The 13,002-nt window shown below is 35.6% G+C and overlaps 1 protein-coding gene across 6 annotated transcripts; it reads left to right on the plus strand.

Annotated features, from left to right (window-relative positions):
• Positions 1 to 967: 967 nt before the first annotated feature.
• Positions 968 to 12,717, plus strand: LOC133315277 (lysine-specific demethylase JMJ27). Of its 6 annotated transcripts, none has more exons than XR_009752054.1 (13): positions 968 to 1,251; positions 1,352 to 1,447; positions 2,221 to 2,351; positions 2,519 to 2,618; positions 2,742 to 2,868; positions 2,949 to 3,012; positions 3,255 to 4,029; positions 4,113 to 4,442; positions 6,165 to 6,845; positions 9,845 to 10,072; positions 10,279 to 10,448; positions 10,735 to 10,807; positions 10,896 to 10,959. XR_009752054.1 is itself a non-coding variant. In XM_061516870.1 (13 exons), the coding sequence occupies exons 1-13, from the start codon at positions 985 to 987 to the stop codon at positions 12,393 to 12,395; spliced, it is 2,925 nt and encodes a 974-aa protein (XP_061372854.1). In that variant the 5' UTR covers positions 968 to 984; the 3' UTR covers positions 12,396 to 12,717. The 6 variants fall into 6 exon arrangements, 1 of the variants encoding a protein (XP_061372854.1); XR_009752053.1 differs by having other exon boundaries at positions 10,279 to 10,460; positions 10,896 to 10,957; XM_061516870.1 differs by lacking the exons at positions 9,845 to 10,072; positions 10,279 to 10,448 and adding exons at positions 11,954 to 12,073; positions 12,321 to 12,717 and having other exon boundaries at positions 10,896 to 10,981.
• Positions 12,718 to 13,002: the final 285 nt, after the last annotated feature.

Genomic DNA, 13,002 nt, shown 5'->3' on the forward strand with positions numbered 1-13,002 from the left:
GAGAGATAAAAGATTAATTTCAAAGTGAGATAATTAAGTTTTAATCCATAAATTTGGAATGATCGATAATATAGGAGTCAAATCTCAACTTTTGACTTATGCTCTAACCTTACTATTGAGAGAATAGGTTGTGCAACTCAGTCATGTTTAGAGAAAAGACATTGCTTATCCTCACTGTATGTTGCAATTGCCTTTCGAAATTCCATTTCTTCGTGCATCTATGGTGTGTAATTATGAGAAAAATTATTAATATATTTTTTAAATATTTTCATTATTGTGTGAAATCTCACAGTTGGCCTGGAATATTTAATGAAATTCACATGAAATTATATTTAATAATAATAAAATTTTAAATTGTTAGATTTTTTTAGTAATTACAAGTCGAAGAGTGTTAAAATTCATAATTAAATTTTAATACAATTTTTATTATTCGTTAAACTTCACGTGTATCTTATTAAATTGAGAATGAGACTTCCATAAATAAATTTTTGACTAATATAAAAAAATGTGTTGAAAAATATTTGTAAAACAGTGAATTAAATTTTTCTCGTATATTTGTGGTGTAAGATTATATTGGGCCATCGACAAATAACATGAAAGATAAGAGCCCAATAATAGTCCACCAGAAGACTTTCACCTAAAACCATAAGACGTGGCCATTGGTCAGGGCGAAAGATCAAAGAGAAATACGTGGCAAAACTTTTGCACAGATTCATCCTTAAAGTCTGACTTCCCCTCCTCGTATTATCCAAAAATAAAAATAAAAATAAAAAATAATAAAAATAAAAACAAAGAAGAGAAGAATGATAACTTAACCAATGAACTCATTACAACAAAAATTATATATATATTTTTTATCATTCCTAATCATAAATTACACGTGGATTGGTATTTGTAGGTTGGAATGCTAATTATATAGATGCATCATATTCCACAATCCACAATTCACATCTTCCGTCAGCTTGTAACCATCCGTCCTATCAGATGGAATCCGAGTCCGATCGGCGGTGCAAGCGTTCCGCCGGCCCAAAGTGGCGGTGCAGCGAAGCTGCGTCGCCGGGGAAATCGTACTGTGAGAAGCACCTCACGCAGCTTAAGAATCATAGGCAGAAACACAAGAACGAAGGTTCCAAGGCGGAGCAGAGAGCAAAGAAGAGGACAGTCGCGGATCTCAGTAGTGGATCGGAGGCTGAGTTGATTGGGAATTCGGCGAGAAATCAAAAGCGGACAAAGAAGAACGTGATTGATCAAGTTAGTTGAGGGATTTTTATTTTTTAATTTTTAATTTTTTTTATGTTCTGTTGTGGATGTAGCATCATCTTTTCCTTACATGTGAGAATTCGTTTTGCAGGACAATGCAGGTGGTTGTGGCAAGTCACTAATGAATGTGTTTCAGGTCAAGAAGGACTCACGAGCCAAAATTGGAGTTCAAGATACCAAACAACTGGTGAGAAATCCACTACTTCGAGAGGAGGGAAGTAGTTACAACTAAAAGTTTTACAACCTCTTATAATCTGACTGGTTATAATTGATTGTGAATTAATAATTAAGTAATAAGTGTGATCCAATAAATTATAACCGTTCTATTGACAAAAATCAACTATTAAGATTTGATATTTGGTATTAAGAGGTTATAAAACTTTTAGGTTGTAAGTATATTCTTCTTCTTGTAATAAAAATAATAATGTAGGAGAAAAGGCTAGAGGGAATGAGGAAAAGGTTTTTAAGTTGAACCTCAGCGACATGTTTTATTATTTGCCTGCCTCAGCTACTGCTTAAGTAATCATGGGCCAGTCAAATTTTGAAGTCATCATGCACCATATGAAGCTAAAAAAGAATTGGGATTGTGATTTTATAAATCTTCATGAGACATTTTTCAGAGAATTTTTCAGAGAATTTTTCTTGTTTCCCTTTAAAGTTGGGCGAGCCTTAAGCAGGGATAAGGATGTTCCTTGGCTGGTTTGGTCATTGAGTTCAGAGTATAGAAAATAGTTTCTTTGCAAAAAAATGTAAGCGTAAAACTGTGTATAATTGACCTTCAGGCCTTTATGTATTGGGGTTTGCCCTTTTCTTGTTTGCCTTTAAACGGTTATGATATTGTATACACTTGCTTAAGTATCTTTCCTACAACATCAGCATTAACAGATGTTAGAGATCATTGATTTTAATGTTAACGATGAATGTTCACCTTTTTCTTTTTCTATAATGCTGGCTCCCCAGGGCTTTTCCAGCAAAACCAAGGAGAGTGGAAGTTTAATGTGTCATCAGTGCCAACGGAATGATAAGACTGGCGTTGTCTTTTGCTCAAGTTGCAATGCAAAACGCTATTGTTATGAATGCCTTGAGAAGTGGTAAGCTTTGTTCTCACTGATTTCAATATTTGTAGGAACGGTGAAAATTATTCTATGAAAAACTCTTGAAGAAATTAATTGGTTTCCCATATTGATAAACGTTGAACAGCTTTTTTCCTTGACTATTTTAATGCTGCCAGCCACTCACTATAATTGACATTAATCAGGTACCCAGGAAAAACCTGGGAGGAAGTTGAGAATGTATGTCCATTTTGTTGGGGCAATTGCAACTGCAAAGCTTGTTTGCGGGAGGTTCCAGTGCTTAGGGTAGCTGGCATCTTTTCTTTTTACAGTCTCCCTTTGTATTTAAAACTTGAAAATTATTTAAACATTATATCAGTTATATGCTTACTGTTTTTTTTGTTTTAACTTTTTCCCTTGTTTTCAAAGCAACCAGAAGTAAATCCCAGTGTCAAATTACAACGACTGCTGTACTTACTATGTAAAGCTCTGCCAGTTCTGAGGCACATTCACAGGGAGCAGAGCTTTGAATTAGAGATTGAAGCCAAAATAAGGGGTAACGTAATGAGAAACAGTGTTTAGAATTTTAGTTCACTTTCGACATTTTTATTTTATTTTATTTGTTTCTGATGTTAGGTAATCAACTACAAGAAATTGACGTAACAAGAACAAAGCTAGATGAAAGTGAGCGCTTGTACTGGTACATTTACTAAGCGTGTCGTCATCAGATATTAGAATGCAATCATTAGAATTTCTGTTACTATTGGTTCCATCTTCTTTACCTTTGGTTTGTCTTGGATTTTGTGGAATAGGATGCTGTACTTGTTTTTAAATTTTTTACAGCAAGGTTTTGTCACTTTGATACTTGGATTATTTCCATTTTAATAGTCCCGTGTCTCTCCTATGTGGTCCCGAACTGAATGCGTCCATTATAAATTGCAGTGACAATTGCAGTACATCTATAATTGGATTTTACCGTAGCTGCCCCAACCCCACTTGCTCTTATGATCTCTGTCTCATGTGCTGTCAAGAGCTCAGAGAGGGTTGCCAACCTGGAGGCGTAGAAGCTGAAACATCTCAAGAACAATTTACAGAGAGAGTTCGTATTCATGATTTAACAAGAAATAAGAGTAAAACACATCGTAAGAGATATGGGTGGGAGAGCCAACTTGCACCTACTAGTTTTGATTCTCAAACTGATGACTTATCTCCCTTCCCTGAATGGAAAGCTAATAGTGATGGCAATATTCCATGTCCTCCAAAGCAGCGTGGAGGTTGTGGTACTGGAATACTAGAACTGAGACGCACTTTCAAAGCTAATTGGGTAGCAAAATTGCTAAATAATGCTGAGGATCTCACTAGAGACTGCGCGCCACTGGATGAGGATATTACTGAAAGATGTTCTTTATGCCGGCCAAATTTGGTTGAAGGAAAAATCAATCCTGAAGTCCGGAGGGCAGCATACCGGGATGATAGTAATGATAATTTCTTATATTGTCCAAATGCCCTTGACATATCTGATGATGAGATTGAGCATTTCCAGAGGCACTGGATAAGGGGAGAACCCATTGTTGTGAGAAATATTCTGGATAACACATCTGGTCTTAGTTGGGAACCGATGGTTATGTGGAGGGCTCTTAGAGAAACAGGTTCCAAAGTGAAGTTCAAAGAGGAAACACGAAGTGTGAAGGCCATTGATTGCTTCGATTGGTGTGGGGTAAGTTATACAAGTAAATCATTTCAAAGAATTTCATCAACTACTATGACAATTTATTTTATTGACATGGCTCTGTTACACAGGTTGAGATTAATATTCACCAATTTTTTAAAGGCTACCTAGAGGGTCGAATGCATAAAAATAATTGGCCAGAAATGTTGAAATTAAAAGATTGGCCTTCATCGACCTCTTTCGAAGAGCGATTACCCAGGCATGGAATTGAATTTCTCGCTGCACTCCCCTATAGGGACTACACTGACCCAAAATCAGGTCTTTTAAATTTTGCCAGTAAACTTCCTGATAGCTTGCCGAAGCCAGATTTGGGACCCAAAACCTATATTGCTTATGGATTTTCTGAAGAGCTTGGTAGAGGAGATTCTGTCACAAAACTGCACTGTGATGTGTCTGATGCGGTAATTTCTGCTTTTGGAAATCCTTTTGTGTTTAGTTTATGTCTAGAAACCTGCTGTTGGCAGTCCTGTACCAGTGTCTAATAACTCTAATTGCTGGTATGTGGGCTTGGCACTTCAATTAGATATTATTGGTCCCCCAACAAACCCTGTTCAAATTCTTTATTCTTCACATGTTATGAACCCTGAAACAGATTTTGAGTTTTCAGAGAGAGAGAGAGAGAGGGAGAGATGAGAAAAACAGAAGGGGAAAGAGATAGAATATTTCTATAGTGTTCGGTTATCAAATGCTAATAAATCTGAATGCCTCCTCTTCCACCCTATTCTTTAAAGATAATTACTTACCTCTAAAATCTTTAACCGCTCAAACAACTATGCTAAGTAACTACTCCTCTCAGACCCTCAACTCATCTAAGCTGTTGGGTTGTCCCCTTAAATTTTCTGCTTAGTGCTTTTGATATTTAAAGATTTTTAAAATTCTCTGTATATTTTCCATGTTGACTCTCATTTTTTCTTCTTTTCTACAATAATGGGCTTTGTTTGGATTTTTTTGTTGTTGAAATTATAGTGAAGGTTTTGTAATTTTGACAGAAATCTTTATGCATGAGTCTTGGGAAAAATTTTGGATTATTTTGTCTATGGTTGACGAGAAAGGCAAAGAAAAAGAAGAAAATTTCTCTTGATGATGGAAAGTATATAGGAAATTTGCATTTTCTATTTTTCTTTCAAACTGCATCTTGAGAAGTATTATCATTGGACTAAAGTTTGAAACTCAGCGATTTAGTGATGGCTCTTCTTATGTGAATCTTATATTACAAGTATCAGCTGGATTGATTGATGTTGTTCAGTCCAAGTATGATCTTTGATTTCAAGGTTTAATTTTGAGCTCCATATTATCATTGACTAGCCCTTCTTTTAATACTTGCTTTTGAAATGATTAGAACATTATTCAGAAATCTATCAAAATGATGATATTTTTTTAAAACTACCCAAGTTCCCCTGCATTGCATGGTATTATTATTAGATTAGTAATCCTTTATAAATAATTTTTAAAGTTGTTATAATATATTGTGTTCATCTCAAAATTTATTAATTCTTCGTGGTAAAAGCATAAAAAAAAGGACTAAGTTCGATATAATCTTAATTCGTTCCATAAGTATTTTATAATCATGAATACAGGTTTAATTCTTTAAAGGTATGTATTTATAAACTTACGATGTAGTATTTGCTGATTTCCTCAGTTCTTGAACCAAAGAGAGAATTTTTCAGACCACTCATCTGAAATTTACTTACAAAATCTTCCAAATATTAGACAACGATAATCTTGTCCACTTCAGTCCTGTTAGCTTGATTTTGCGTTGAGCTTTCTATGTTTTTCTCTTGGAGGAGATAATGAAATCATAGTAATTTCTTTTTGTAATTTTAATTCTTTATCATGTCCCCATCCACAGTAATGTGGTTCCTACTTATACGTTGTTTTATTTTCAACAAAACGTTCAGTAGTACTAGGAACATTTAAAATGTAGGTTTAAGAGATTTAGACTTTTTTTTGTGGGTTTTATTGTCTTAATGAGTTCAATTTGATTGCAGACATTTGGTATATTAGTTGAGCCTAATCATTTTCCCTCCCCAAAATTCGTAACCTCCTATTTTTGGCATTGTTTTAGTTGCATGTACCATATAAAACGATAGCTAATGTCACATAATTTTGTGATGGATGTTTAGGTCAATGTGCTGACACACACAAACAAGGTGAATATAGCTCCCTGGCAGAGAGAAAGCATAAAAAAATTGCAGAAGAAATATGCTGAAGAAGACTCTCGTGAACTTTATGGTGAAACATTAGTTGATGTTGATGGAAGATCTAAATCTACATCATTGAATCATGATCAAAAGGCAGAGAATAGAGTTAACAGGATTTCACCTAGTAGCCAAATGGATGAGTGCATTTCATCTATAGCTGAAGACATGAGTGGGAAGTTAGAAACACAGAACACTGAACAACGTGATGAGAATAGAAATTGCTCTGGCACCTGTAGAAATGTCGCTGACAGGAGCTCCTCTGCAGAAGATAGTGTAGGTATAACATCTACTGGAGTTTCAGATCAGTCCAGGACTTTCGAACTAGAACATGTTCCAAGCAGCTTAGCTTCAACTAATACGAGCAATAAGAAAGACAAAATGAGGAGTGATTTTCTAGATGTTAACATGTCTGGCGATCAAAAGTTAAGAGAGCCAAAACAAGGCCTCAGGAAAGATTCTTTGGAAACTGAAAATGGACCTGAGGTTGTCCATGGTGGTGCTGTTTGGGACATCTTTCGTCGTCAAGATGTCCCGAAGCTAATTGAGTACTTAAGAAACCACAAGAAGGAATTCCGTCATATCAACAACCATCCTATAGATTCTGTGAGTAACATTGCCCCGGTCATTGTTTACTTTATTTATTGTTGTAAATATAGTATAAATAATTATATAATTATTATAGATTTGTTTTTCCTTTTTATTAACATGATTATACGTGACAAATTATGGATATGTTTTTCTTAGTATTTGTTTCCCTACAACCAACTCTTTATTAGGAAAGAAATTATTCATAGTAGTTTACATATTGTAAACATATGTACATGAATGTTCAACAAATAATATTTAGTGTTTTTCCATTCAATTTAGTATCATAGCTCTCAATTCTGGAGATTTTGCTTTTGCAAAATCCTAGTTTGCCTTCCCTACAATTGCCATGATCATTGCGGCTGCCACCTTCATTGCAACTATGCTATCTTGACCTATTTTTTGAGCCTTCATTGTGCTGAAACACCGTATTTTGGACTTAAACAGACTTCAGTTGTTGCTTCCCTCTGCTTGACGTTGTTAACCGCTACAACTATTTCTGTGATCGGTGAATCCACTAGTAGGTTTGTCGTTTCTTGGCCTTCATTCCCTGTAAACCATTGCCAGAAAGTCACTCACGAGTCCTCAGTCTGTTGGCCACCACCTTCTTTCCTATCTACACGTGGATCCGTGCACCTCATCTTTCGGCACCACATCCAACTGACTTTTGAGACTGCCGTTAGTGTCATCCATCTCATCTCAACCTCCTCTACCCAGATCTGCCATTACCTTGCTAGTTTGGCATCCCACCACCGGTCCACCTCCCAAACAATTTTCTCCCTTGGGTTTTGTGTTGTCTGAGCCTCTCCATGGCTTAACCACTCAATGCACCTCTAGCCACCATGTTCGACTTTAAGATCATCCAAAACTTAAGTCCCAGGGGTGGAGGATGAGGTACTAGGCACTAGTAGGGCTGAGTTGGCACGCTGACAACCTCTCGCAAACTTCCTCAGTAAATCTTCACACTCTTGTTCTTGAGCTATGACCAATAAGGATTTATGTTCTCAAATTTTCAATGCTTTTAGTATTGCCTCTGAAGATTCATGGTTTGCTGACTCCAATGCTAATGATCATATGACCGTTCCTTCTCTACATTTTGTGTACTATCAACCTTCTTGTGGTAAGCATACTATAACGTGGTTGATGACTCACATAACATAGTCACTGGTTGTGGTCATATCTACCTCCAACCTTCCCTAAACTTAAAAAATGTTCTCCATATTCCAAAATTTTCCAATAGTCTGATTTTTATTCATAAAATTACCAAAGACCTAAATTACTCAGTAACTTATTTCCTTTCTTATTGTATATTTTAAGATCTTCTCACAGGAAGGATGATTGGAATTGCTAAGAAACAAAGGTAGTCCTAGTCAGAAGCTATTAGTTGTTTGTCATCGGTTCGATTTCAAGACCCCTGCTTTAATATATGCCTTCAAAGTTGGTGTCTTGGGCACCCTCCTTTTTCTTTGTTTTCAAGGGGAGTCTGTTGAGTCTTTTCGTTGTGATGCTTTTGAATTGGCCAAACATCATCAGGTAACCTTTTCTCCCAATTCTCATAAAAGTGTTGAGCCTTTTGCGTTTATTCATTCTAATGTTTTGGGCTTGCTTTTGTTTTTAACATTTCTAGTAAAATATAATGTCTATTGTTAATGAATGTAGCTAAGTGACTTAATTATTGCTTATAAAAGACAAACTAGACGTATATAAATTATTTGTTAACTTTCTTTATATGATCTTGACACAATTTGGAAAGTCGCTAAAGTGTACGTGCTCTAATAATGGTAAAGAGTGTATCAACCAACATTTCTATGGATACTTCTCAACAAAATGGCGTGGTTGAAAGAAAGAGTCGACATTTATTGGAAATTACAAGAGCTCCAATCCTCCAAATATCTGTTCCTAATTCATATTGGGGAAAAGCTATGTTAAAAGTTGTTTACATGATAAATCGATTGTCGTCTCGAGTACTCGGTAATGTCAGTCTTTGTTCACCTTATAAGTTCTTTGTTTCATTTCGTTCCTACTATGCAGAGTCTTCTGTCTCGTATCTTTGTTTGTGTGGCCTTTGTCCATATTCATTGGTGTTAGAGAAATATAATATAAAACCATCAATGTGGCCTGCACTTTACAACTTAAGCTTTTAGGTGAATTGGTTCTTTACATGGTATCTAGGGGTGTCAATTCAGGTTGACACGACACAAAATTGACATGAAAAGAATTTGACACGACGCGAATACATTAACACAAACACGACATGAATTTTTATTCGTGTCAAAATCTTCAACATGAATATGACCCGCAAATTCTACGAGTTGACACGACATGACACGGATAACACGCAATTTGAATTTTGTGAGTTCTTGACACCGACTTGAATCACTTTTTATATGGGTTGACACGACACGATACGACACGACACGAGAAACACATTACATAATTACCCTTACATCATAAGGTGTCATCGGATGTACATGTTGGTCAAAATGGTAAATAGCTAAAAAAATATAGGTCAAATGCGTGTTTGCGTGTTGACACACGACATGACATGAATTTTTGTGCATTATATTTTGTCAACACGAACACGATACGAATTTAAATACGAGTTAACCCGAACATGAATTTTCGTGTCAAGAATGGACATCCCTATCATAGCTTCCTGACCAAATGGTCACAAGTTCAATAAATGATTAAATACTATAGAATTCTTTAGCAAAACTTAGGTAAGCCTGTGCATTGGTCACTTTTAAGCCTAATAGGCTCTTGTGTGGGGGGACATATGATAAAAATATATAAAATCATTAATGTAGCCTTCACCTAACAGTTTAAGATTTTAGGTGAAATGGTTCTTTACAATTGCTAACATTGCAATACACTTGATCCTCAGGCCATCAAATGTGTGCTATTGGGTTATGCTCTTGACATGAAGAGATATAATTTGAGTTGACGCTCCTTTGTTTCCATAAATGTCACTTTTCATGAAGATATCTAATTTTCCTTGTCTTCTTCTTCTTCTACAGGGAGACAGTATTCCTAGCTTCACAATTGAAGCTGAGTCATTTCCAAAGCTGCCTTTTCCTATACTATCTAACTCTACTAGTTTGCCGGAACTAGTGACTTATTCTGGTGACCCAGTTGAATCAAATCCTATGCCAACTAAGGCCAAAGATGGTTCACCACAACTAGTGTATCCAAGGAGAAAAAAGTCTGGATTGGTCCAACAACAACTTCAGTCATATGATCCTGCAGTAAGTACTATACATATTGTTCCTCATAACATTGAATCTGATCCAGCAAAATATTCCTTTGAATAATTGTGAGACTGATCCCGTTAACTTACCCATTGTCTCGAGAAAAGAAAAAAGATCTTGTACCATCCTATTTCCAAGCTTGTTTCTTTTAAAAGTCTTCCCTCGCAGCAAAAGAGTTTTATTTCGTCCCTTGATTCTACTAGAATTCCAACATAAATTCAAGAAGCATTAAAAGGCTAGAAATGGACTCAAGCCATGCATGAAAAGATGATTCTTCTCCATCGGAAGTTGTTGATTGACAAAGAGGAAAGAGAGTAGTTGGTTGCAGATGGATCTATACTCTAAAGTATTGGTCTGATGGTACACTTGACAGGTATGAGGCGAGGTTAGAGTTTTTTCCCTCTACTGATGAGTTGACTAAGGGACTTCTCACTGAGAGATTTCAAGACCTTACTAGCAAGTTGAGAGTGACAATATAGGTTTAGTTTGCTTTGTATTTGTTTCCCTAGAATCAAGTTTTTATTAGGAAAGTAATTATTCACATTATTCTATATATTGTAAACATCTATACATGAATATGCAAAGAATAATATTCAGCATTTTCCATTCAACTTTAGCCAAATGTGGAGAGCTAAGTCTCTGTAATATGCTGGTTTCAGGTTATACATCCCATTCATGATCAGACTCTATTCTTAAATGAGAGGCATAAGAAACAGCTGAAAAGGGAGTTTAGTAAGATGCTCACCTGATTTGCTTGGTTTAGACTTAGTTGAAAAGTACTACCACAACATCCTTGGTAAACATCATTTTCTCTTTGCAGATGTTGAACCATGGACTTTTGAGCAACACCTTGGTGAGGCTGTTTTCATTCCAGCAGGGTGTCCTCATCAAGTGAGAAATAGACAAGTAATTGATCATCTTGTGATATTTTAAACTTCTAGCAAATATCATCTGCATTTCTCATAATCTCTGGAAAATAATTTGATTTCTCAGTCTGTTTTTATATCTTCTTTTTCAGTACGGTTTTTTGTAGTTGAAAATATTGTGGACTCTTGAAGTCAATAGTGGAGACACTATTTACAGTCAATAAATCTGCCCCAAAGTAAGAGTCTTTGAAAAAGGGTTCGTTCAGATTATGGCAGCAGGGCATTACATGTTGAAAACTTGAATATAATGACAAATGAGTCTTCAAGGACCAGCCTTCCCTCACCAAAAAAAGAAAGGACCAGCCTTCATGTAAACACTAACTTCATATCGGGTTAAAACAGGGAAAAATTAGGAAAATTGTGCACTATCTTGCTTACTTGTGTTGTAACAAATGTTACGGATTGGAATGAAATAGAGAAAGCAGCTTAGTTATAATTTTTGTTGTGGAAAAATGGTGGTGTGGTTCTGGTCTTCAAGAATTTATGGTACTACATCTGCAAGTAGTGCAGAAGAATAAATAGTACATATTTGAGTCCTCCCAGTGCCTTTGATGACTCTTAGAAGAATATGATGGTGTTGAATCACTCTTAGGTTAGAAGGGCTCATGTCTTAAAACCATTATTTCTCGAAATGTCAATATTATGATCCGTAAGGTATATCGTAAATTATTCCGTAATTATGCTATAGAGGAGGTGGTTTGTATCACTATCACTCTTTATTCCTGGCAACTTAACTTATAATTACTTGATGTTTAGGAAGTGTTTGGTAATATCTATGTTTAAATATCACATCGGGAAATTGAATATTGTCTTGAAGTTGAAGTTATGTGCATTGCCTGCCGTTAAGAGCAACTTTTATTTGCGAAGGTCTTCAGCCTTATTGTTCCATCTACCATACATTTAAATATTATTTGCTTATATTCGTTACCTTTAACTTATTTTCATTGATCAGTCTTGTATAAAGGTTGCGCTTGATTTTGTTTCTCCGGAAAATGTTGGAGAATGCTTACAACTAACTGAAGAGTTTCGTTTGCTCCCGAAAAACCACAGAGCCAAGGAGGACAAATTGGAGGCAAGCTTGTCTATTTCTGCTATTGATTTCTTGTGCATGTATCTTCTCAGTCATTCTTATGTTTCCTAGCGCCAAGCGATGTGTTCTTTTCTCAAAGGTCATTCGGTTAAGCTAATGGATGTTGCATGTTTTCACCAAAAGCTTCCAGCGTTGTATATTGTCGTTGCATTTTGAACAGGTCTTTATATTTATACATATTGTGCCATTGAAAATTTTTAAACTCACGCACACTTCTCTTCATTTACAGGTTAAAAAGATGACACTTTATGCTGTAAGTCATGCTGTTAGAAAAGTCAAAGAACAGATGATGGCCAATGACTAAGATTGATTCTGTCTTCTTGATAGTCTTGTTTGTATTTGAAGTGGTTTAGTCGTTAATTTGAGGAATTATTATTGTTACAAACATAAAGATGGGTAATTATTACCCTTTTGTATCATCTTGGCAGTTAGGTTAGGTTATATGGTTGTGGATATAGAAGACTGCCATGTTATTATCTGATTAAAATAAATCAATAAGCTGATTTCAATATCTAGAATTTTCGATTATACAATTACAAAAGACTAACGAGTGAGTTAGGATTTTTTAGTAGTGGGTTATCCTGTATAAAGTGGTATGAGAGCCTGATATGTCCATTCCCCGTGTGTTACGTTTCCAACTTCACAAGGTTGATACTTGATACAAGAGCACGAGTTCGTCATTGGCTGGTGCAAGGCATGAACTCCTGTTTACTCGCTTCCTTCCATTCTTTTTATCTCTAGCGTCTGGGTTTTAACTCTTTGATTGAAGACTTTGATGAATGTTGTAGAAAGAGCGTAAAAATAGTAAATAAATTCAAATTTTGGAAAAAGCAGTTTTGAGGGGTAAAAGGGGGAGAATGACCAATTTATCTTTATTTTAAAAATAATTTATCAACTTATATTATTTTTAA

This window comes from Gastrolobium bilobum, unplaced genomic scaffold, assembly GCF_033153095.1.
Source record: "Gastrolobium bilobum isolate Gb01-03AN ecotype WA unplaced genomic scaffold, APGP_CSIRO_Gbil_v1 utg1030, whole genome shotgun sequence".
NCBI classification, from domain to species: Eukaryota; Viridiplantae; Streptophyta; class Magnoliopsida; order Fabales; family Fabaceae; genus Gastrolobium; species Gastrolobium bilobum.